Source organism: Pristiophorus japonicus, chromosome 18 (assembly GCF_044704955.1).
Source record: "Pristiophorus japonicus isolate sPriJap1 chromosome 18, sPriJap1.hap1, whole genome shotgun sequence".
Taxonomy (NCBI): domain Eukaryota; kingdom Metazoa; phylum Chordata; class Chondrichthyes; family Pristiophoridae; genus Pristiophorus; species Pristiophorus japonicus.
The window spans coordinates 36645189-36669414 of NC_091994.1; the positions used below are offsets into that span (position 1 = coordinate 36645189).

General features: G+C 41.5%; 1 protein-coding gene across 1 annotated transcript; it reads right to left on the reverse strand.

Annotated features, from left to right (window-relative positions):
• Positions 1-3014: 3014 nt before the first annotated feature.
• On the reverse strand, positions 3015-23373 carry r3hdm4 (R3H domain containing 4). Its single transcript, XM_070859884.1, has 8 exons — positions 23241-23373; positions 15612-15766; positions 11050-11168; positions 8906-9029; positions 7030-7115; positions 4928-5013; positions 4426-4481; positions 3015-4321 (listed from the first exon to the last, which is right to left on the reverse strand). The coding sequence occupies exons 1-8, from the start codon at positions 23294-23296 to the stop codon at positions 4218-4220; spliced, it is 786 nt and encodes a 261-aa protein (XP_070715985.1). The 5' UTR covers positions 23297-23373; the 3' UTR covers positions 3015-4217.
• Positions 23374-24226: the final 853 nt, after the last annotated feature.

Genomic DNA, 24226 nt, shown 5'->3' on the forward strand with positions numbered 1-24226 from the left:
ATGGAAATTCAGCAAAGTTTTTTGTGTCTAATTCTTTCAATTTTACATAAATTAGGATTGAAAATCAACCACTTAGGAGGGTACAAGGAAGGCAAGAGTCAGTGGAATAGACCGTTCGAGAGTTGATATTGGGTCAGATGAGATTCCAAAGATAGGTGGGTTGAGACAATCGACTGCGAGAATCGCCCTTTTTGGGACCTATAATTCCAAATGTTTTGGCATTGACCTGTATTTGTAGCAATGATTAAACTTTATTCGGCTCAAGAAGGATCAATACAATTACTGTATCTTAAGCAGCATTTTACAAGGTATAATGAATAGTTATACTACCCCATTAAGCCTTGGATAAAAGAAAGTTGTCTGCACTCTGGTTTATGCCCCAGGCCTGTCTCCACCTTTTGAGTGTCTCTCCGAATTTATCAAGAACTACTCCAGTCCCCTTATACTATTACTTTCAATTCAAGCCAATGGAGCTTCCCTGAACCTATTCTTTCTCCACAGGGTCTCGTGTCACTTGACCAAATCTAGTCCTTCCTCTTCTGTATCTTACCACAGCAGTTAAACTATTTGACGAACTTTGGTGACATATAGGCATCTTCCCTATTTGTCTGGTTGTAATGTCTTTCAGCCTAGTTGCTATGATGGAGCTTTTCCAAGGTCCTGCTGCAATACTTCAATTGTTCAGTTATATGTACTATTTTAAAATGGTTGACTTTTTTTTATAAAGCAAGCGACTTAGTAATTTCCCATCTACCCTTCTGCTAATCCATTTATGATTTTCTACATATATAAAAATATTAATAAGCAAAAAGACTAATCTTAGACAATGAATTTAGAGACAAGGATTTTGAATTTAATTTCTTTCACCCTTCATAGTTTTTTTTTTCTTATAACAATCACTAAGGCTTCTATTGGTTCACCACCGTACTTTATCAGAACCGTCTTACTGAAGTAAAAGCTAACCACAGTTCTGTTGTGCTGGTAAACATTTTTTGATCAAATAAATAGTCTTTCTACTAGATTTTTTTATTACTGTGTTGGTCTGTTGGAGAGGGATACCAGATAATGATCAGGATTTAATTGTGACCGATTCATTCTTCTCCCCTGCCCCACCCCAAATAATAATGAAGCAGCCTATGCAAGCAACAGGTAATGACCATCTCAACTGAGAAAGGCCCATCCAGCTCTCCTTCACTTTTTCTTATCTCACCAAGTAATTAGTTTTGGTTTTAGTATTTCTGCATTAGATCAGGTTGAAGAGAGATTACAATTTAACTCCGGCTAAACTAGAAATGTGGAGGTTTTAGCAAAGAATTATGGTAAACTTGTGTATTCGGAAGGCTGCAATGGGGGCATTCAGTAATCAATGATTTTGATAATTGATGCTGCATTCTGCCACTCATTTGATTACTTTTTAAAAAGTATTCATTTTTTAAATGTTCATGAAACAAACTGACAATCTAGAATACTAGCGTGGGCTGGATGTTGGAAGCCAGTCAGACCAAGTCAGCTTAACATTTGTGGTTGGGAAAATGTTGGGAGTCCATTATTAAAGAAGCACTAGCAGGACATTTGGAAAAGCAAAATTTGGTCAGGCAGAGTCAGCATGGATTTATGAAGGGGAAGTCATGTTTGACAAATTTGCTGGAGTTCTTTGAGGATGCAACGAACAGGGTGGATAAAGGGGAACCAGTGGATGTGGTGTATTTGGACTTCCAGAAGTCCAAATTTGACAAGGTGCCACATAAAAGGTTACTGCACAAGATAAAAGTTCACGGGGTTGGGGGTAATATATTCGCATGGATAGAGGATTGGCTAATGAACAGAAAACAGAGAGTCGGGATAAATGGTTCATTCTCTGGTTGGCAACTAGTAACTAGTGGGGTGCCGTAGGGATCAGTGCTGGGACCTCAACTATTTACACTCAGTCCCTTCTTCCAAGTCGTTAATATAGATTGTAACGTAGCCAAGTTTGCTGATGATACAAAGATGGGAGGAAAAGCAATGAGAGGACACAAAAAATCTGCAAAAGGACAGACAGGCTAAGTGAGTGAGCAAATATTTGGCAGATGGAGTATAATGTTGGAAAGTGTGAGGTCATGCACTTTGACTTTTTTTCTGCCAAAGAGTAAGTTATTATTTAAATGGAGAAAGATTGTAAAGTGCCGCAGTACAGCGGGACCTGGGGGTACTTGTGCATGAAGCACAAAAGGATAGTATGCAGGTACAGCAAATGATCATGAAGGCCAATGGTATCTTGGCCTTTATTGCAAAGAGGATGGAGTATGATCTTAGAATAAGGGGCTGCCCATTTAAAACAGATGTGAAATTTCTTGAGGGTTGTAAATCTGTGGAATTCACTGCCTCACAGAGCTGTGGAAGCTGGGACATTGAATAAATTTAAGACAGAAATAGACAGTTTCTTAAACAATAAGGGGTTATGGGGAGCAGGCAGGAAAGTGGAGCTGAGTCCATGATCTTATTGAATGGCAGAGCAGGCTCGAGGGGCCATATGGCCTACTCCTGTTCCTATCTCATATCTTTCGAAAACAAAGCTGCTGCAGCTGTTTTTGCAAAATTGAATGTGGGTGAGATGAGCTAGCTTCTCTCAAGAAAACTGGACAAGGAAGCAATAAAATGTAATTCTAAAATTGAATTAATTGAATTTTCTCAGTTAAAGATGTGAAACTTCTGCAAAACAGTATGTTGTGTGCCTGTTTATTTAGAAAAATTGACAAACGAGATGAGGTCAATCATCTCATTGCAGCTCGTGGGATGTTGCTAGGGCACTCCCGACACAAGTCACTGAAAAACTGCTGCTTCAGCTGACAACAATCAACTCCATACAAATCAGGAAATTGAACCCACTGAGTTCAGGGGAGTAACTGCTTTTAGGGAGACAGTAAGTGTGTGGCTCTGTGACTGAATTTATTTACGCTGAACAGAGATGAGAAAACAAGTGAAAATGAAACGCTTTGGAACTTATTAAAACAGAATCAAGGTTTGATATCCAATTGAAGCTTCAACTATCATTTTGACAAACTTTATTATACAGCACACACTATTAAATAAGACATAGCACTTTAAAAAAAACTTAAATCCCTGGTGACTAACACACGTCGTGTGAGCTTAAAGTAAAGAAAATGTACCAGAGAAGTAACACCATCCATAGAACGCTGTCCACAAAGCACCATGTAATGCTGTCCAATTTGTTTCTTTACCTCCTTATTAAAGATGTACACACAAAACCAATCGACCCTTAATTTGGGTAATAATTACTCAAGTAAAACTTTTAAAACAAATCTCATGTAAAAAATGCTACAATTTCAATGTATTTATTTTCGACAATACCTAATATTTTACCTATAGATATGCACAGCCAAACTCACTTTACAACATTTAAAAATACATTTTCCAGCAACCTGATGTGGGGATAAAATGCACCACATGGCATGGTTCGTTAGCTGCACACACCAGGCATGTTGCAGTTTACATTCCTGGTTCTTGCGAAGATAACTGTTTTGAAGCCAGGGCAGCAAATGAGGACGCTACAATTCCCTCCCCATGCTGCTGCTCCTGACTCTGATATGAGGACCCATCCTGGAGTACATGTTGGGAGAGAGGCTTGGTCATGATATCCCAATGCCAATACTCACTCACTCCAGACTCGCACATGAAGAACACCACTTGAGATAAAAACCTGAGGATTGCTGGTAGCTCTAGAACCATCCCCCCAGTATGAGGGCTGCTCCCACAGGAGAGGCATGGTGAAAATTGGACAGGAAAAAGAGGGAAAGTAACCTTTTTAAGAAAAAAGGGTGGATTGGAAGTTTTCATAAATAAGTCTTGTCAGAATAGCCAAAACTATACATTCATAGCACATAAACCTGTCTGCAGAAAACATTTAATTTCGTATCAATTCTGAATTCACCTGAAAGCATTAGAAAAAATGAAAAAAGTGAGGCACAATATATTTTTGATGAATCTTCAAAAACTGGACAATACATTCAAAGTGTAAGCATTTAACCATATCAACAAATCACTAACTTTATATCCAGAAATCATGGCCTTTGCTTTTAGTTCATTATGTTGTGACTGAGCAGCAGAGAACATTTTACATCAGGGTCTTTTGGCTGCTGCTGATTAGGTACATACAACATTTACAAATCTGATGGAATTAAGGGCTGGGGGAAAAGAGGAGACGACATATCTCACAATCAACTCTGCTGTTCCAGGTAGGCGGATAACAGGGGTACTGGAGGCAGAAAGTCAGTGCCTTTGTTGCTTACTTCCGTCTGTCGTTTTCCATTGCAGTCAGAACCTGTTAAGATTACACGGAGAAAATTGGTTAGATTGTATATAAGGCTCAACAATATGCCAATTGCAGAACCAAATTAACAAAACCTTGTCATAAAGCTCACTTACTTTGCGAGACGAGATCCAGATACTGACAAAGAGCATGAAGTAACAACCTCTCATAGCTGAAATAGGAGCACAAGTGAGTGGTGAACAGTTCCTGGCATGCAAATCAGAAAAATCACATTTACCCAACACTGCAAACCTGAGATTATCAAGATGCAGCTCGGAGTGTTCTTTGCAAACAAAATTACAGCTGAACCCTCAGCCACCAAGTGCTCTTTCCTGGTCACCCTCGCCCCTTAGTGAAATTCCACTATTGAATTTGATCATTTTTGATGTCTGAACATTTTTGACCCATGGCAAAACAGAGTAAAATAAGGTGGTGTGAAAATTTATAGAATGTTGTATTTACAACATTTCAAGCCATCTTTATTCTTTTTCCAACATTAGCTTATAAAATATTTCACCATTTTTAGCACAGGGTTAAAAGAAATGTTTTTTTCCTGTTAGCATAGCAAGAAGGCATTTAAAAAATGGTGACATAATGCTTTCGAGAAATTGATGTTACCTGTTTTCCAGCATTGCTTTGTACACAGACTGTGGCTTTATGGCAAAGAATCCAGTCAGCTCCTCTTCCAGAAACTCCAGGGTACCCTAAATGAAGGAAAGTCCAAAACTCTGCTCATCACAAAATCAGAACTGAATCATGTCCTGGCCAACTGTCCCTCAACCAACATCACTAAAAACAGATTATCTGGTCTTTATCTCATTGCTATATGTGGGGCCTTGCTGTGTGCAAATTGGCTGCTGTGTTTCCTACATTACAACAGTGACTTCATTTCAAAAGTACTTCATTAGCTGTAAAGCGCTTTGGGGCGTCCTGAGAGTGTGAAAGCACTATATAAATGCAAGGCTTTCTTTATTCTTTCATTTGTAATTTAATAATTTATTGGATGACTGTGTTTCTAATCACCCATCTATTTTGCTTTTAATGTAACTGTGATGTGTAAACAGTGCACATTTATTTCACTACAATGTGCACAGGTGCTCATGTCTCTCTCTACCTGTGGTAGGTGAACATAAAAAATAAAGAGCAGGAGTAAGCCATTTGGCCCCTTGACCTGCTCCGCCATTCAATTAGATCATGACTGATCTTTCTACTTCAACTCCACTTGCCTGCACTATCCCCAAATCCCTTGGTTCCCTTAATAGAGGCATGGATTTATTTATCTCTCTGAGATGAGTTAGTGGCACAGATTTAATAATCTACCAGGAGTGGGCGAGAAGTACACTATGTACTTGATTCGATTTTAGTTTATATCCGTGAACTATGTCATAGGATATCCACTAGCAATTTTATGAATATATGGATGTTTTTACTTTACACCTTCTGCCATTGATGACCAATAAAATAATACCGTCTCATCAGCACCCTCTGTCTAGAACATCCTTGGAAGAGAGCCTGCCTAATCAATTTATGAATCTTATCACTGTGCCACTTTATGCACCATTTAATAGGCAGTCAACACCATGCGGGAGAGTTCTGTGCTGTTGTTTCAGGCCTCCCACGAACAGGATTGAGTCAGCCCAAACTATACAGCCGTCAGAATTTTTGTGCCATCAGCTTGGGAACACAGGTCCCAGAAATGAAAGGTCTGTGCTAATTGCATCACATTGCAAGGTCAGAACAGTGTAATTTTCAGGGTGCATTCTGTCGCACTTGCTGTACCCTCCGAAATATTATGGAGATGTTGTGTTTATGATGGTACCACTGAAATTGAGAGCCATGTGGAATCGGGGAACATTAGGATGTGTTCTATATACCTGTAGCACAAAATGTTAACCATTACTCATGTGTTGACGTGCATTTTTGAAAATTATACCTTCTAGATCACAGGTAGATGGAATAACTGCATGTGATCCCCGAAACACTGTCAAAAATCATGGAATTTTCTAAGAGCACAATCTGACTTTGTGAGTCACCTTAAACTAGTGCTTTGCACGTAGTGCTCTGACAGTTACTGCTTTAGTATGTTTCTATGCAACTACACATTGGACTAGAAATTGGTCTTTTGGTGATAGCTATTTTTCACCAAAAATAACGTTAAAAATACCACTATTTTTTTAAAGGCCTAAAATTGGCAAAGAGATGAGCCAGACGGTAAAAATCAGCATTGCACGAGGATTCGCAATGGAAACCACGGTCCTCGCCAACTTTAGTCCGAGGCCGATTACTGCTAAAAAGACAGGCCATGGGAGGGGTGAAAACACAAAAAAAGGCAAAAAAAAACACAAAACATTCACAAGACACTTATCTAGCAAATCGCTGAAGAAGAATTTAAAAAAAACTTTAACTTACCTTTTTTGCAGGTCTTCATACTTACCACTGTTTCTGGGGCTGCAACACAGGCTTTCCTCAAGCGTTTTTTTTCACCCAGAATACGGGTGCGTCGAACAGCCAATTTAAAGCGATATCGCATTTTTCATTCTTGCATGCCGCTGGTCCGCTTTTCAGCGGTATTTCAAAACCGCTGGTGCACAACTTTGGCCAATTTAGGTGAACACCTCCATCAAAAAAGGTGAAATATCGCCGAAAACATGGGCGCAAGGCTGGCCAATTTCTAGCCCATGAACTCTAAACTGATTACATAAAGTCCCTGCAGTGCTAACCATGGGGATCTGACGTTGTCTTAAAGTAACACGCAGTCTTCGGTCAATCCGCTGAAAACACTCCTTTCCAGTGTAGCCCAAGTGCTCTGCAAGAAAAAAAATATCATAATTTGAAAATATGAAATAAAAACAAAAGCATTCCCTTTACTCAGTTCCCTGTGTAATTATGTGCATGATTCATACTGTATGGAAACAATCTTCTAAAGCAGTCAACTGCAGAAACATTTCAATTATTTTGAATGTTCAATGGCCGGTAACAGCTATATTCAATGCACCAGTAAGTCTTCTTGGAAGGGGATCTCAAATAAAAACTTATGATACAAATTTTAACTCAATTCACAAACTGTTAAAACCCACGAGAAACTTAAATTATATTGCACACATCACCACCACCAATGTTCCTGCTAAGCTGCGCAGCCGCTCACTGGCTTTGAAATGGAAATACTGCGCATGCATGAAAAATGAAATGGCCCACGCACCAACAAAAAAAATTACAGAGAACATTGGCCACCAGTCTGACAAAAATTGTAGTGAAGTTACTAGAATCTGTCATTAGGGACAGAGTGACTGAGTACTTGGACAAATTTGAGCTTATCAGCTTATGTCAGCATGGATTTGTGACGGGCAAGTCATGTCTGACTAATTTAGTTGATTTTTTTGAGGAAGTCAGTAACATGGTGAATAAGGGAGTGTCTATGGGTGTTGTCTATACGCACTTCCTGAAGGCATTTGATAAGGTTCCACACAAGAGATTAGCAAAAATGAAAGATCTCAAAATTTTAGGCAATCTTGCGACATGGGTTAGCAATTGGTTAGGAGGTAGGAGGCAGAGATTAGGGATAAAGGGTACACACTCTGATTGGCAGGATGTGACAAGTCGGGTTCCCCAGGGATCTGTACAGGGGTCTCAGCTTTTCACTATAGTTATCGGTGACACAGATGAAGGAATAAAGAGTTGTATATCCAAATTTGCAGATGACACAAAGTTGTGAGGCACAGTAAGTGTAAATGGGAGCAGGAAGTTACAAAGGGACATAGACAGATTAATTGAGTGGGCAAAACTGTGATAAATGGAGTTCAATGTGGGGAAATGTGAGGTCATCCACTTTAGATCCAAGAAAGACAAAGTGATTTGGTTGGCTGTGGACAGAAATCACTAAAACATAGCGCACAGGTTGGTTATTATCTTAAGCGGGCTGGAATACAAAGATGAGGAAGTTCTGTTTCAGTTTTATAGAGCCTTGGTCAGAGCCCATCTGGAGAACTGAAGAGTTCTGGGCACCGCATCTCAGGAAGAATATATTGGACTTGGAGGAGGTGCAGCACAGATTCACCAGAATATTGGGGCTTAAAGGTTTAAATTATGAGGTTGAATAAACTTGGCTTGTATTCCCTTGAGTATAGAAGATAGAAGGGTGATCTAATCGAGGTGTTTACAATGGTAAAGGAATCAATAGGGTAAAGGAATCAATAGGGTAAAGGAATCAATAGGGTAAAGGAATCAATAGGGTAAAGGAATCAATAGGGTAAAGAGAAACTATTTCTTCTGGTGGGGGAAATCAAGAACAAGGGGCTCTAATCTTAAAATTAGAGCCAGGGGATTCAGGAGTGAAATCAGGAAGCACATCTTCACACGAAGGGTATTAGAAATATGGAACTCACTCTCTGCTAAAAGGCTGTGGATTCTGGGTAAATTGAAACATTCCAGACTAAGATTGATACATTTTTGTTAGGGGAGGGTATCAAGTGAAATGGAGCAAAGGTGGGTAAATGGAGTTGAGGTACAGATCAGCCATGATCTAATTGAATGGCAGAACAGGCTCGAGTGGCTGAATGGCCTACTCCTGTTCCTATAATCCTAAAGATTATTTCTTACCCCCTCTTTTGTCCTGTGAATTCGAGTGCACCTTTCCTTTGCTCTTCTTCTTCGTTTCCTCCTCCAGATAATGTAGAAACTTCTCTTGCTCCTCACCAGAACGGTTCATGAAATCATTCCAGATCTGAAAAATAGAATTTAGTCACTATCACTATATCTATCGGGTGTATGATGCAGCAACAACTGTCTAACAACTCAGTCAGTAATAAAAGGTGGTCATTTTTAGTGTCAATTTGACATAGTTATTACCCAGCACGTTGTAAGTTTTGCACGCAAGGGCTGTTTGGCTCTTAGCTAATAGTTTAATAAAATCTGTGCTCACAGGAGGTGATCCCGTCAGATTATTACAAGATCCTGTATCTGAATATTTCTTCAAGCGCTATTTTTTACTTTTTACTCTAGTGTTGGAGCACTTCTTCGCAACCGCAGCACAAGTCACTTCTTCAGGAGAATGGAACACGATAGGAAGCACCAAAAATGTCTTCCTAATTACTAGTACTGACTCTGGTCCAAAGGCAACCCCTCATCTCCCCAGCCCTACGCTCATATGGTGGTGCCCTGGAGGCGCTGGGAAAGTGTAAACAAGTTGAGATCATGGGTCACTGTGTAGTTAACTAAAACAGCACATTTAACTGGCAGTGATCTCAGAATCAGGCAGAGGGTGAGGTAGCACACAAATAATTGTTAATTAGAACCAAGGACATGTGTAACAGAAGCAGATGGAAGAGGCGTTCCTGCAGTCCCTGTAATGTAAGATATGGGCAGCCCTCTGCACTGCAACCATTACTGTTCTAAAATGTAGCAAAGAGCAGGTGATATGTAAACTGGGCTTTCCAAGTTGCATAGTTAGGCAGATCAGAAATGGAAAAATAAACAAATCAAAAATTGTGAATTAAGATGAGGCCTCAGCCAGACAAGCAGCAGCTATCTGGACCATGTACCGAGTAAAAAAAAAAGACTTGCATTTATACCACCGGACGTCTCAAAGCGCTTTACAGCCAATGAAGTGCTTTTGGAGTGCAGTCACTGTTGTAATGTGGGAAACCCGGCAACCAATTTGTGCAGAGGAAGCTCCCACAAACAGCAATATGCTAATGATCAGATAATCTGTTTTAGTGATGTTGATTGAGGGATAAATATTGGTCAGGACACCGGGGATAGCTCCTCTGTTCTTCTTCGAAATAATATCATGGGATCTTTTACGTCCACCTGAGAGAGCAGACGGGGCCTCGGTTTAACATCGCATCCGAAATACAGCACTTCTGACAGTGCAGCACTTCCTCTGCACTGCACTGGAGTGTCAGCCTAGATTTATGCACTGAAGTCCCTGGAGTGGGACTTGGACCCACAACCATCTAATTCAGAGGCGAGTGTGCTACCCACTGAGCCACTGTGGCACAGTAGCACTGCCTAGAATTGTATTGTGCAGTACCAAAGATATCACATCATAGTTTTAATATATTTTCCAATGGCCAATTACTGCTCTTCAGGTATGTTGAGAGATTGCTGCAATTGCAAAATAAAACTGCTTAAGGTTTTTGTAAAACGCTACACAATCTACAAATTACCAGCACATGAAATGTTGTTGTGTATCTAATGAAGATGCATCCACCATCCTTGTATTTCTGTCCTCCCCCCAAGAGATGAGTAACAATTCAAAAAAATCTACGGAATGTTTATTATCCCTCCAGAACAAACAGAGCAGTAATTTCACATTACACTGTTGCACGATGCCAAAGTTACACAGATTTCCAGAAATTTTACTAAGGGCTGTGACTATGTAACATTTTGATGCACAATACCTGCTTATTTAAGGAAAAGATTATGGGCGAGGTCACTGGTTTGCAGTTTTCATGAAAGAATGGACAGAATTGATGGAGAATCCCCAAAATACTTAAAAATTTCAGAATCCACTATGAATGAAAATTGATTTAGTCACCATAAATTAATGGCCCCGATTATAAACGGACGAATCACAGAATGTGATCTCCAAAAAACCAGGTAAAAATACAGAATCCCATGGAATAAACAGAATCTGATTTATTCAATCACCATAAATTAGTGATCTTGATTATGGATCATTTTAATCAAGGTGCACATTAGTAAAGCTCTAACTCATGAGTCAAGTTAATAAACTAGAATACCTCAATATAGTCATCATTACTACAAGCTTCTGTGAAAATCGTAGGGGAGGCAGGGTCTGCCTGGTCTCCTTCATCTTTGGTGCATTCATCTTTCTCAACAAGGTTCATCAAGTAGTGAGCTAAACAAAGAAATAAATGAATCAAGATGAAGTTTTCATGTGCTGTAGATACAGTAATACTAGTGCTTAGCAGAGTTTGCTAGTTTATAATCACAAGGTAATTACACTGAAACAATGACCCTGTACTTCACTGTAGCCCATTTGTAATTGACCATAACCAATCATGTACACCCTGAGATTGCCAGCTTTTGTCCAGTTCAAAAAGCAGACAGGGCAGCGCTCTAATCAGGGGCTGGGACTTGCACAAGAAATCATTGGATTAAAGAATAAGGCTATGCATTTCTGCATCACAAATTTTGGGTCGACACTAGTTATTCTCATGGATTCAGTGTTACTGCCTCTGCCATAAGGTGATCCGGCATCCGCTACATTTAGGAGTTTCCCTTTACGGGCCAATATCTAGTCATATGATAATGTGCCCTCAGTCACATTACAATGAAAAGCCATTTGTTACGTGAGCTACATAGTGTAATCACATACATACCCCCACATGCATTTCTCCTATTTTCTGAAAGGCGGACCAATAGAACACTAGTGAAATTGGACCAATTATAAACCAGTAAGTGATTTATTTTATAGTGTGTAAATGAACTAACAATTATTATGAATTACTTATTTGATAATGCTCATTGTAACATAGAAGTAAAGTATGCCACACTATTGGGCTAAATAGATATTTCTGACTAGTGTTCTCCCTGAATCTAGTTGGCACTACATTTAAAAAAAGAGCTTTTTTCACCTGGGTCTGACTTCCTTACCATAAGAACATAAGAATTAGGAACAGGAGTAGGCCATCTAGCCTGCTCCGCCATTCATCAAGATCATGGCTGATCTGGCCGTGGACTCAGCTCCACTTACCCGCCCGCTCCCCAGAACCCTTAATTCCCTTATTGGTTAAAAATCTATCTATCTGTGATTTGAATACATTCAATGAGCTAGCCTCAACTGCTTCCGTGGGCAGAGAATTCCACAGATTCACAACCCTCTGGGAGAAGAAATTCCTTCTCAACTCGGTTTTAAATTGGCTCCCCGTATTGAGGCTGTGCCCCCTAGTTCTAGTCTCCCCGACCAGTGGAAACAACCTCTCTGCCTCTATCTTGTCTATCCCTTTCATTATTTTAAATGTTTCTATAAGATCACCCCTCATCCTTCTGAACTCCAACGAGTAAAGACCCAGTCTATTCAATCTATCATCATAAGGTAACCCCCTCATCTCCGGAATCAGCCTAGTGAATCGTCTCTGTACCCCCTCCAAAGCTAGTATATCCTTCCTTAAGTAAGGTGACCAAAACTGCACGCAATACTCCAAATGCGGTCTCACCAATACCCTGTAGAGTTGCAGCAGGACCTCCCTGCTTTTGTACTCCATTCCTCTTTCAATGAAGGCCAAAAATCCATTCGTCTTCCCGATTACCTGCTGCACCTGCAAACTAACTTTTTGGGATTCATGCACAAGGACCCCCAGGTCCCTCTGCACTGCAGCATGTTGTAATTTCTCCCCATTCAAATAATATTCCCTTTTACTATTTTTTTTTTCCCCCCAAGGTGGATGGCTTCACATTTTCCAACATTGTATTCCATCTGCCAAACCTTAGCCCATTCGCTCAATCTATCTAAATCTCTTTGCAGCCTCTCTGTGTCCTCTACACAACCCGCTTTCCCACTAATCTTTGTGTCATCTGCAAATTTTGTTACACTACACGCTGTCCCCTCTTCCAGGTCATCTATGTATATTGTAAACAGTTGTGGTCCCAGCACCGATCCCTGTGGCACACCACTAACCACCGATTTCCAACCCGAAAAGGACCCATTTATCCCGACTCTCTGCTTTCTGTTAGCCAGCCAATTCTCGATACATGCTAATACATTTCCTCTGACTCCGCGTACCTTTATCTTCTGCAGTAACCTTTTGTGTGGCACCTTATCAAATGCCTTTTGGAAATCTAAATACACCACATCCATCGGTACACCTCTATCCACCATGCTCGTTATATCCTCAAAGAATTCCAGTAATTTAGTTAAACATGATTTCCCCTTCATGAATCCATGTTGCGTCTGCTTGATTGCACTATTCCTATCGAGATGTCCCGCTATTTCTTCCTTAATGATAGCCTCAAGCATTTTCCCCACTACAGATGTTAAACTAACCGGCCTATAGTTACCTGCCTTTTGTCTGCCCTCATTCTGTTTGAATCGCTGCAACCCTTGTGATGGTCCTCCACAGTTCTGTCAGACTGACTGTAGACCATGTTTCTGAAGTAGATACACACCCCCACTGGCGCAGTATGTTTTATCTACAAGATGCACTGCGGCAACTCATCAAGCTTGCTCCAGGAGGACCTCCATCCCCTGTGAGTTCTTCTACCAAGGTGGACACACCAGCCTGGACATACATCACAGTTCCTTCATTGTCGCTGGGCCAATATCCTGGAATTCCTTTCTAATACCATTGTGGGGGACCATCACAAGGGTTGCAGCGATTCAAGCAGAAGGACCCATCATCAGCTTCTCAAGACAATTTAGGATGGGCAATAAATCAAGCCTTGCCAGTGTGTCCTGAGAACTAAAATAAATGGACAGGGAGACAAAGGCTTTACTTCTAGCCCTCCGCCAGCTCTCTATGTTTAGGAATTGGCCAGTTGAGGTGCCAATCAAACCAGTTTCCACCCTCCAAAGCGTGAGCTTCCATGCCTAACCCCAACACTGTGCTGACATGAATTAAGCCATTCTGATATCATGTTTATCACTGGAAAGTGTGGAATGTTTTAATGATGTCGTTTCCCCCCCCCAACCCCCCAAATGTCTTAAACGTACGTGGATGACAGTTTAAGTGCTTGGCCCATTTCCTTTCGAAAGAGCTCGTTAAAATAACTAGCGTTCCTATGTTCCCTCATCTCCAGCACTTTCTCTCTGTCAAATTAAACAAAGATTCTGGATCTATATTAAATTTGACTTATCAAAATCTCGTCCACGCCAAACAGTAAAACGTCTCAATAATGGGTGATGTGGGTGCACTTGTGGGCATGGTTAGCACTTTTTAAATGTAACAATCACAGAACGGACGTCTGCTGTAAGATTTATAATTGTTAAAATTACTGATTCAAAACCAGATGGGAGATCACATTAATTGTAAAAAAGGTCTCAACACATACCAGCCAGAAATAGCAGGGTGTGGTTATCACATCCAGCACCCACAGTACTGTTCAGGACTAGTTTAACAGTGTTGGGATCAACATGTCACTGCTCTAAAAGCTGGAGAACACAAACTAAAATTGAAATATAATTGCAGCAAAAAATTCTCAAAATGGGTTTCAACTACTTGACCAGTTGAAAAGAATAAAACAAAAATAGTAACTGTCTGCGATTTTTCAACAAAGATTTCCTTTGCCCCTGTAACTAAAAGATACTAATTTTAAGTCTATTTCAAATTTTATTACAAAATAACATTGAATCATTTATGATGGAAGTTTAAAAAAAACATTTTTCCAGTTTTCTTTCCTACTGTAGGTGCTTGTTCTGGCTGGAGTATGGACCCTGTCAGCAACAGCCATACTCCAATGCCTTGTTAAAAAAACAAGTGAGCATTGACAGGTTTTCTACCACAGATGGCTTTAACAGCCAAACCCGATTCTGTTCTCAGCTAACAGTCACAAGCACTTTCCAGCAGGTCACTGGATGTAAAACTTGGCTGACTTCTTGAACCAAAGGGAATGGAGACCAATTGCAGTACTCAACCCACTGCTTTAGGCGAGATCAGTTCACTCAACACAGACCGCGAGTAAAGCCTGGGATCGAGCTGCTCCGTTTGTCTCAGTGCACTTCTGACAGCACACTGCCGAGGGAGTGCTGCACTGTTGGATGTACCATCTCGCGGATTAGATATTAAACCGAGGCCCTGTCTGCTTGCTCAGCAGCACACAAGATATTCCAAGGCAGGGTTCTGACCAACACTGATCCCTCAACGAACACCACTAAAATAGGTTAATTTGGCATTCATCTCATTTGTGGGACTTGCTGTGCACAGTTTGCCTACATAACATAACTGACTACACTTCAAAAGTAATTAATTGGTTGCAAAGTGCTTTGGAACATCCAGAGGTTGTGAAAGAGGCCATATCAAAGCAAGCTCTTTCTATTTATTTCCACATTGGGAAATGAATTTACTCACCAAGCCATTAGCGAAGTTGAGTAAAACAACTTGCTCTTTTTCCCCAATTGCAAGCACTAGAAACCAGTTACACCTTCCAAAAGAGTCCGAGATCCCACACTGTCCAATTCAGTACAATTTACTTTCTGAATAAATGATTAGACCACCAAAAAACAACACCAAACTAACCTTTAACTAAACAGTAATGAACTGTATTTATAATTCAAACTGCCAGTCTTGCTTGTAACAGAAATGAGCATATTGGAAATTCTGCATTGTTAAAATCCATTTCTTACTGTTCTCAAGTCTCCTCAGACTTTTTCTTCCTTTTGCCCTTGGAATGAGATCAGAGTTGCGGATTGCTTGATTGATGTAGTATTGCTTGCGTTTTGCAGGTGATATACGCTTCGATGGAGAGTAATGTAGAGGAGGAAGGCAATCTTCAATCAAGCTGAGAATATATTAAGAGATTAATTAGACTGGTGCAGAATTAAAATCGGCTTCACAAGCTGCAATTACAAACAATGCAAGCAGCTGTGCAAGTACTGTATTATCTAAAACGGAATGTGTGGAAACTAGCCCCTTCCTCCTTTCCTGTAGGCACTGACTGACTCTTTGCGGTTCCATGGGCATTGGCCACTTGCCGGTACTACATCTGAGGGTCCATTCTTCATGGGCAAGCCTATTTGATTGCATGGGGAAACACAGCCATATTTGATGCCGTCCTCACCTGAAAGCCATACATGCACATTAGGTTCTTGCTCATGAAAGAAAATTGAAAAACAAAACCTAAAAACATGACCAGGTTACGCAGCACAAACAAAAGGTGTCACTTGTATCTTTCCTCCCAGTTGCTACTCCAGACGGGAATAGCCAAATAAATACATCTTAGCCAGTGAGTGAATCAGAATCAGTCAATGAAATGAGCGGTCAGTTTTAGGGTTTGCATTCTGATGTGAAACAGATTGGATATAGTCCAACAATGGTAACCTTGACACTCACCAACTGCTTACTGGAATTAAGCTTCAACTTCCTCATTCCTGTTGCTGCTCTAATTTGGCTGAGATATGAGAGGGATAGATATCTTAACCAATATTGGTAAATTAGTTTATTAATTGTCTCCAAAGGTGAGAGATTTTTTGTGCTGCAGACACATTAAAATGTGACTCTTGTTATTATGTATATACCAGTATAGACATGGAGTGTAAAAGCAAGGAAGTTATGCTAAACCTTGAATAAAACACTGGTTGGGCCTCAGCTGGAGTATTGTATCCAATTCTGGGCACCACACTTTAGGAAGGATGTCAAGGCCTTAGAGATGGTGCAGGAGAGTAACAACAATGGAACCAGGGATGAGGGACTTCAGTTATGTGGACAGACTAGAGAAGCTGGGGTTGTTCTCCTTAGAACAGAGAAGGTTAAGAGAAGATTTGGTAGACGTGTTCAAAATCATGAATGTGGCAGACGGGCCGATAACCAGCGGACAGAAAGAAAATCATTTAAGATGATTGCCAAAAGATTCAGAGGTGAAACATTTTTTGTTTTACATAGAGAGTTATGAAGATCTGGAATGCACTGCCTGAAAGGGTGGTGAAAGCAGATTCAACAGTCACTTTCAAAAGGGAATTGGATAAATACTTGATGGGAAAAAATGTACAAGGCAATGGGAAAAGGGCATGGGAATGGGACTAATTGTATAGTGCTAAAAAAGAGCCAGTATGATGAGCCAAATCGTGTATAATACTATACTATGTGATACCTTCAATATATAATAAAGAACGTAAATAGGTGTAAGCCATTCGGCCCCTCGAGCCTGCTCCGCTATTCAATAAGATCATGGCTGATCTTCTACCTCAAGTCCACTTTCCTGCACTATCCCCATATCCACTGATTCCCTTAAAAAAATATACAGACATTATGTATACAGTGGCACAGTTCCTTAGTTTGCTAGTGTAATAAGACATGAACTATAAAGAAGAACTTGCATTTATATAGTGCCTTTCATAACCTCAGGCTGTCACTTAGTGTTTCACAGCCAAAGAAGTGCTTTTGAGGTGTGTAGGCAAACACAGCCTAATTTTGTGGACTAACCTCTTGTGTAGCACCTTATCGAATGCCTTCTGAAAATCCAAATCCACATCAACTGGTTTCCCCCTCATCTATTCTGCTAGTTACAACCTCAATTTGCTGTCATAAACCTAATTACGGAGCTACACTGCAGTGTCAGCCTAGATTATGTGCTCAAGTCACTGGATGTGGTTTGAACCCATGACCTTTTGGCTCAGCGAGGAGTGTTACACTGATACCACAGATTCTAGAACAGTTCCCGTGGATTGGAAGGTAGCAAATGTAACCCCGCTATTTAAGAAAGGAGGGAGAGAGAAAACTTGGAACTACAGACCAGTTAGCTGGACATCAGCAGTAGGGAAAATACTAGAATCTATTATTAAGGATGTGGTATCAGGGCACTTAGAAAAGAATAAGAAGATTGGGCAGAGTCAACACGGATTTCTGAAAGAGAAATCACGTTTGACAAATCTGTTAAGAGTTTTTTGAGGTTGTAACTAGCAGAATAGATAAGGGGTAAACCAGTGCATGTGGTGTATTTGGATTTTCAGAAGGCATCTAATAAGGTGCCACACAAGAGGTTATTAAACAAAATTAGGGCTCATGGGATTGGGGGCAATATACTAGCATGGACTGAGTATTGGTTAACGGACAGAAAACAAAGAGTGGGGATAAACGGGTCATTTTCAGGTCGGCAGGCTGTAACTAGTGGGGTACCGTGAGGATCGGTGCTTGGGCCCCAGCTATTCACAATCTATATCAATGATTTGGATTAGGGGACCAAATGTAATACAGATATATACAAGTTTGCTGATGATACAAAGCTAGGTGGGAATGTAAGTTGTGAGGAGGATGCAAAGAGGCTTCAAAAGGGACATAGACAGGCTAGGTGAGTGGGCAAGAACATGGCAAATGGAATATAATGTGGAGAAATGTGAAGTTATCTACTTTGGGAGGAAAAATAGAAAAGCAGAGTATTTTTTGAGTGAGAGATTGGGAAATGTTGGTGTTCAGAGTGACCTAGGTGTCCTTGTACATGAATCACTGAAAGTTAACATGCAGGTACAGCAAGCAATTAAGAAAGCAAATGGTGTGTTGGCCTTTATTAAAAGAGGATGAGTATGAGTAAAGGTTTCTTACTGCAATTATATCATCATCATCATCATCATCATCGGCAGTCCCTCAAAGCGAGGATGACTTGCTTCCACGCCAAAAAGTTCACAGGTGTTTCAATGAAGGATCTAATATTCCGGATCCCGAACTACATCCTGAAGGTTGGAAGGTGGCCGTTGCACCCCAGCCACCACACGGGCTTGACAGAGCTAGGTCTTGGTACAGTGGCAAGGATTAACCAAGATGACTAGAGACCTACTCTGCTGCACGGACCTAGTGCGCACACATATTGCAGTACGGGCTGGCCCGTATTGCCCCTGGGCCCTCGCCTCTTCTGGGCCCCAAACTCACGCTTCCCCTGGGCCCCGGTCAAACAGAAACAGCAATGTGATAAATTACCAGATTATTTGTTTTTGTGATGTCAATCCAGAGATAGATATTGCCCAGGGCACCGGTAGAACTCCCCAGCTCTTCTTCCAATCGAGCCATGGGATCTTGTACGTCCACTCACTCTTTCCCCGCTCCCGCCACCCCTGCAAATTCCTCTCCTCTCGGCGCCCTGGCTCACTCAGGCCAACGCCACGCCCTCCACCGCCTTTAAAATATTGGAGGCTTCGTTTCTAGGCTGAAAGCAATTATATAGGGCTCTGGTGAGTGCACACCTGGAATATTGTGTACAGTTCTGGTCTTCTTACCTAAGGAAGGATATACCTGCCATAGAGGGAGTGCATTGTAGGTTCACCAGACTGATTCCTGGGATGGGGAGGATTGTCCTATGAGGAGAGATTGAGTAAACTCGGCCTATATTCTCGAGTTTAGAAGAATGAGAGGTGATCTCATTGAAACATACAAAATTCTTACAGGACTTGACAGAGTAGATGCAGGGAGGATGTTTCCCCTGGTTGGAAGAGTCTAGAACCAAGGGTCACAGTCTCAGAATAAGGGTCGGCCATTTAGGACTGAGATGAGGAGAAATTTCTTCACTCCAGGGTTGTGAATCCTTGAAATTCTCTACCTCAGAGGGCTGTGGAAGCTCAGTCATTGAGTATATTCAAGACAGAGATTGCTATATTTTTGCATGTAAAGGGAATCTGGAGATAGTGCAGGCAAGTGGAGTTAAGGTGGAAGGTCAGCCATGATCCTATTGAATGGCATAGCAGGCTCGAGGGGCTGAATTCTTGCTCCTAATTATTATGTTCTTATGATACGAGGAACACATTTCAAGGTGCAAGACTAACAATATGAAATAAATGCATTCCTCCTTTAAACAGCAATGTCACCTGCTCACTCACTTCTAATTACTTTTAGAATGGCTTTAGCGTCTCACACTTCTCAAAGAAACATCAACCGCTGGAAGCCAATGATTCCTCACCACAGGAGCTCTAGCCAAGAATTGGAACACCAGCAAATAGTCATTGTTTTTGAGAAAACCTTCCAAAATGTACACTGCTTTTAATGTCAACAAATTCTGGTGAGGTACAAGGTGACCTTATGGGCACAGTACAAAGGCAACAGACACATGCCCAGAGCAGTGATTGGAGGTTATTTTAGGACCAGGAAACAGCCAGCCAATCAAATGCTTTTGATAATATTGCAATATAGAGGTCAGATGCCAGCAATCAACAAACCGACTGACTCACAGAGACCAGCAGTTCCGACTCCGTGTTCCTGATGGTTGGCAAACTGTACAATCCAAACACCGGTTTGGCCTTAGCTGGAGTAGTGTGTTCAATTCTGGGCAACGCACTTTAGGAAGGATGTCAAGGTCTTGGAGAAGGTGCAGAAAAGATTTACTAGAATGTTACCAGGCATGAGGGACTTTAGTTAGGTGGAGAAACTGGAGAAGCTGAGGTTGCTCTCCTTCGAGCAGAGAAGGTTAACAGGAGATCTGATAAAGGTGTTCTCATGAAGGATTTTGATAAGAGTAAATCAGGAGAAACAGTTTCCAGTGGCAGTAAAGTCAGTAATCAGAGGACACAGATTTAAGGTGATTGGCAAAAGAACCAGAGCTGACATGAGGAAACTTTTCCCTTGCACAATGAGTTGCTATGATCTGGAATGAACTGCCTGAAAAGGTGGTGGAAGCAGATTCAATGGTAACATTCAAAAGATAATTAGATAAATATTTGGAGAAAAAAATGACAGGGCTATGGGGAAAAAGCAAGGGAGTGGGATGAATTGGATAACTCTACCAGAGAGCCAGTACAGGCATGATGGGTTAAATGGCCTCTTTCATGCTATCATTCTGTATCATTCTATAATTGTATGATAATAAAAGGATAGCAGTGCTGACCATAAAAAGGGAAGTATGAAGGAGTGCCCAACCCATGATAGATTGCATTATGGTATACCAGACAAAATGTTAATGTAATGAACTGAAGACCCGAACTATAAGAGCTACCCAATTTTAACATGTCCTGCTGTGAATCGAGTTGTACGGCTAACACCTCAGAATGTATAAACAGAAGTATCTGAAACAATTCCCAAGTTCTTTTGCACTGAAACACACACTATGGATAATTATTCATTTATCTCTCTAACCTGGTGCATTAATTGTAAGGCCTGATTGTTCCTGAATGAGGTACAGATCCATCTATACAGCATTCATAATGAACAAAAAAGTCAATGCTAAAACAACACATCATGATCTCCAGGGATCTGTTCAAATACAACCAGCTGTATTTTTCTCAGATCAGCTCAGCTTGAGAAATGTTCAGAAAATTAGCAAACTCAATGGAAACTCATTCAGGTTCGACTCGCAACAACCACTTAAACACGAGGATCTACACAAGACCCTGGATTCAGAGATAAAACAAATGTATTGCGGAGCCACAAAAATAACTGCTGAAATGTCAACGAAATGAAACGTTAACTCTGTTACTCCCTCCACAGATGCTGCCTGACCCGCTGAGTATTTCCAGCATTTTGTGTTTTTATTTCAGATTTCCAGCAACTGCAGTAAAAAATAAATCTACTGAACATCAACAGAATCCCCATATCCCTGTAACAACAACTTGTATTTATATAGCACCTTGAACATAGTGAAACATCCCAAGGTGCTTCACAGGAGTATTATGAGATTTTAAAATCTGACATTGAACCACACAAGTAGAAAAAGCTTGGTCAGAGGGATGTTTTAAGGAGTGTCTTGAAGGAGGAAAGAGAGGTGGAGAGGTGGAGAGATTTAGGCAGGGAGTTCCAGAGCTTGGGGCCTAGGCAACAGAAGGCATGGCCACCAATGGTTGAGTGAGCGTTTATAATCAGGGATGCTCAAGAGGGTAGAATTAGAGGAGCGCAGAGCTCTCGGGGGGGGGGGGGAGGGATTGTGGGGCTGGAGGAGATTACAGAGCTATCCCTATAAATGCCATGTACTGATACAGGGATACTATCAGTACATGGCACTTAAAGATATAAAGGGGATACAAGTATACGAGGAGTGCAAGTGCACTGATATGATCCCTGTAAGTGCCATGTACAGGGTCCTAGTATCCATGTGAGTGCTATGTCCCTGTGATCCCCCTAAGTGCCATGTATACATCCCTCTAAGTGCCATGTATACCCTCAGTAACGTCATCTGAAAACACAGCATCAGTTTCCACATGTATGTTGATGACACCCAGCTCTATCTCACCAGCACATCTCTCGGCCCCTCCACCATATCTACATTGTCAGGCTTCTTGTACGACATCCAGTGCTGGATGGGCAGAGATTTACTCCAACTAAATATCAGGAAGACTGAAGCCATGGTCTTCGGTCCCCGCTACAAACTCTGTTCCCTAGCCATTCCTCTCCCTGGCAACTGTCTGAGGCTGAAACATAACATTCACAACTTTGGTGTCGTATTTGACCTCGAGATGAGCTGCCAACCACATATCCACACACCATCAAGACCACCTATTTCCATCTCCAGAACATCGGTCAACTCTGCCCTTGCCTCAACTCACCTACTGCTGAAACCCTCATCCATGTCTTTGTTACCTCTTGACTTGACCCTTCCAACGCACTCCGATCTGGCCTCCCACGTGCTATCCTACATAAACTTGAGATCATCCAAAATTCTGCTGCCCGTGTCCTAACTCGCACCAAGTTCCATTCACCCATCACCCCTGTGCTCGCTAACCTACACTGGCTCCCGATTAAGCAATGCCTCGATTTTAAAATTCTCATTCTTGTTTTCAAATCCCTCCATGGCCTCACCTTATCTCCACCTGCCCCACAACTCTCCGAGATATCTGCTCTCCTCTAATTCTGGTCTCTTCAGCATCCTCAATTTCAATCGCTTCAACATTGGTGGCTATGCCGTCAGTTGGTTAGGTCCAAAGCTCTGGAATCCCTCTATGCCTCTCCTCTCTTTCCTCCTATAACACATTTCTTCAAACCTCCCTCTTTGACCAAGCTTTTAGTCATCTATCCTAATATCTCCTTATGTAGCTCGGTGTCAAATGTTGTCTGACAACGCCTTGGGACGTTTTAGTGAGTTAAAGGTGCTATCTAAATACAAATTGTTTTTGTCCTGTCAGTGCTATGTACACAGTCCCTCAACCCAACAAATACAGCCACAGGTCCCGCCTGCTTCTCACGCTGATTGGTGCGGCCGCACCATCAATCGTTCCCTGGGGAACCGCACCGCCCTGCAATTGGTCCCCGACCTGTCAATCATACAACAGGCCGCTCTGCCTCAGAGAAACCCACTCCCGCCGGTATTTTAAGAAATGACGCTAAAGGCGAGTGCAGGAGTGACTCACATGTAGTCTTCCGAGTGCGTCCGCTCCGACACATCGTTCCGGTTGGCTATCACCATCGTGGTTTTCGGAGCACGGGACAGACCGCGGACAAACACTTAGGGCAGCGACGCGCACCCGAGCTGAGCCCCACCCGATTACGTCACGCGCCACGTGATGCAGCGTCTGGTGTCATCCGCGGTGGAAGCTGGCGTTCCTCTGTACGTGACGCAGCCTGGGCCCTGGGCCTGGCTGACTGGTTAGGAATGAAAGTGGTGTCTGCAGTTAAGCAGTGAGGCTCCCTCATTGTTGTGAAATGGAACCTGTCTGGACTCTTTAAAAAAGCTGCATATATTTAAAATGTATATGCAATCCGCCTCAATCACTTTGATCAAAATGGTTTTCTTCCTGAATTATCAGCCCATTATTCCTTTTCCCCACTCTTAGCAAACCTTGTGCTACATTGTAGTGACTAAAGTGGAATTTTATTTAGAGAGCAGGGTTCTCATAGAGCTGTCAATTATAGGGAATTGTTAGAACTGAGATTTGTGACGAAAAGTGAGACAGATTGGAAACTCATTTCAGTAAATGAGCTATATATTAGAGCGTGATACAAATAGGTCATATTTTAAAACCAGAATAAGTTGGCAAGGATAGCCTTGCTCGTTCTTATGTGGGGCCGGGGTAGGGTGGGTATTGCAGAGCAATGCAGCAGTTAGTAATTTCCTGATGGTAGCCAACCACTGGGAACAGGACCTGTGCTAACTCCCTCAGAAAGAAAAAAAAGTTGCATTTCTATAGCGCCTTTCACAACCACCGGACGTCTCAAAAGTACTTCACAGCCAATTAAATACTTTTGGAGTGTAGTCACTGTTGTAATGTAGGAAACGCGGCAACCAATTTGCGCACAGCAAGCTCCCACAAACAGCAATGTGATAATGACCAGATAATCTATTTTTGTTATGTTGATTGCGGGATAAACATTGGCCAGGATACCAGGGATAACTCCC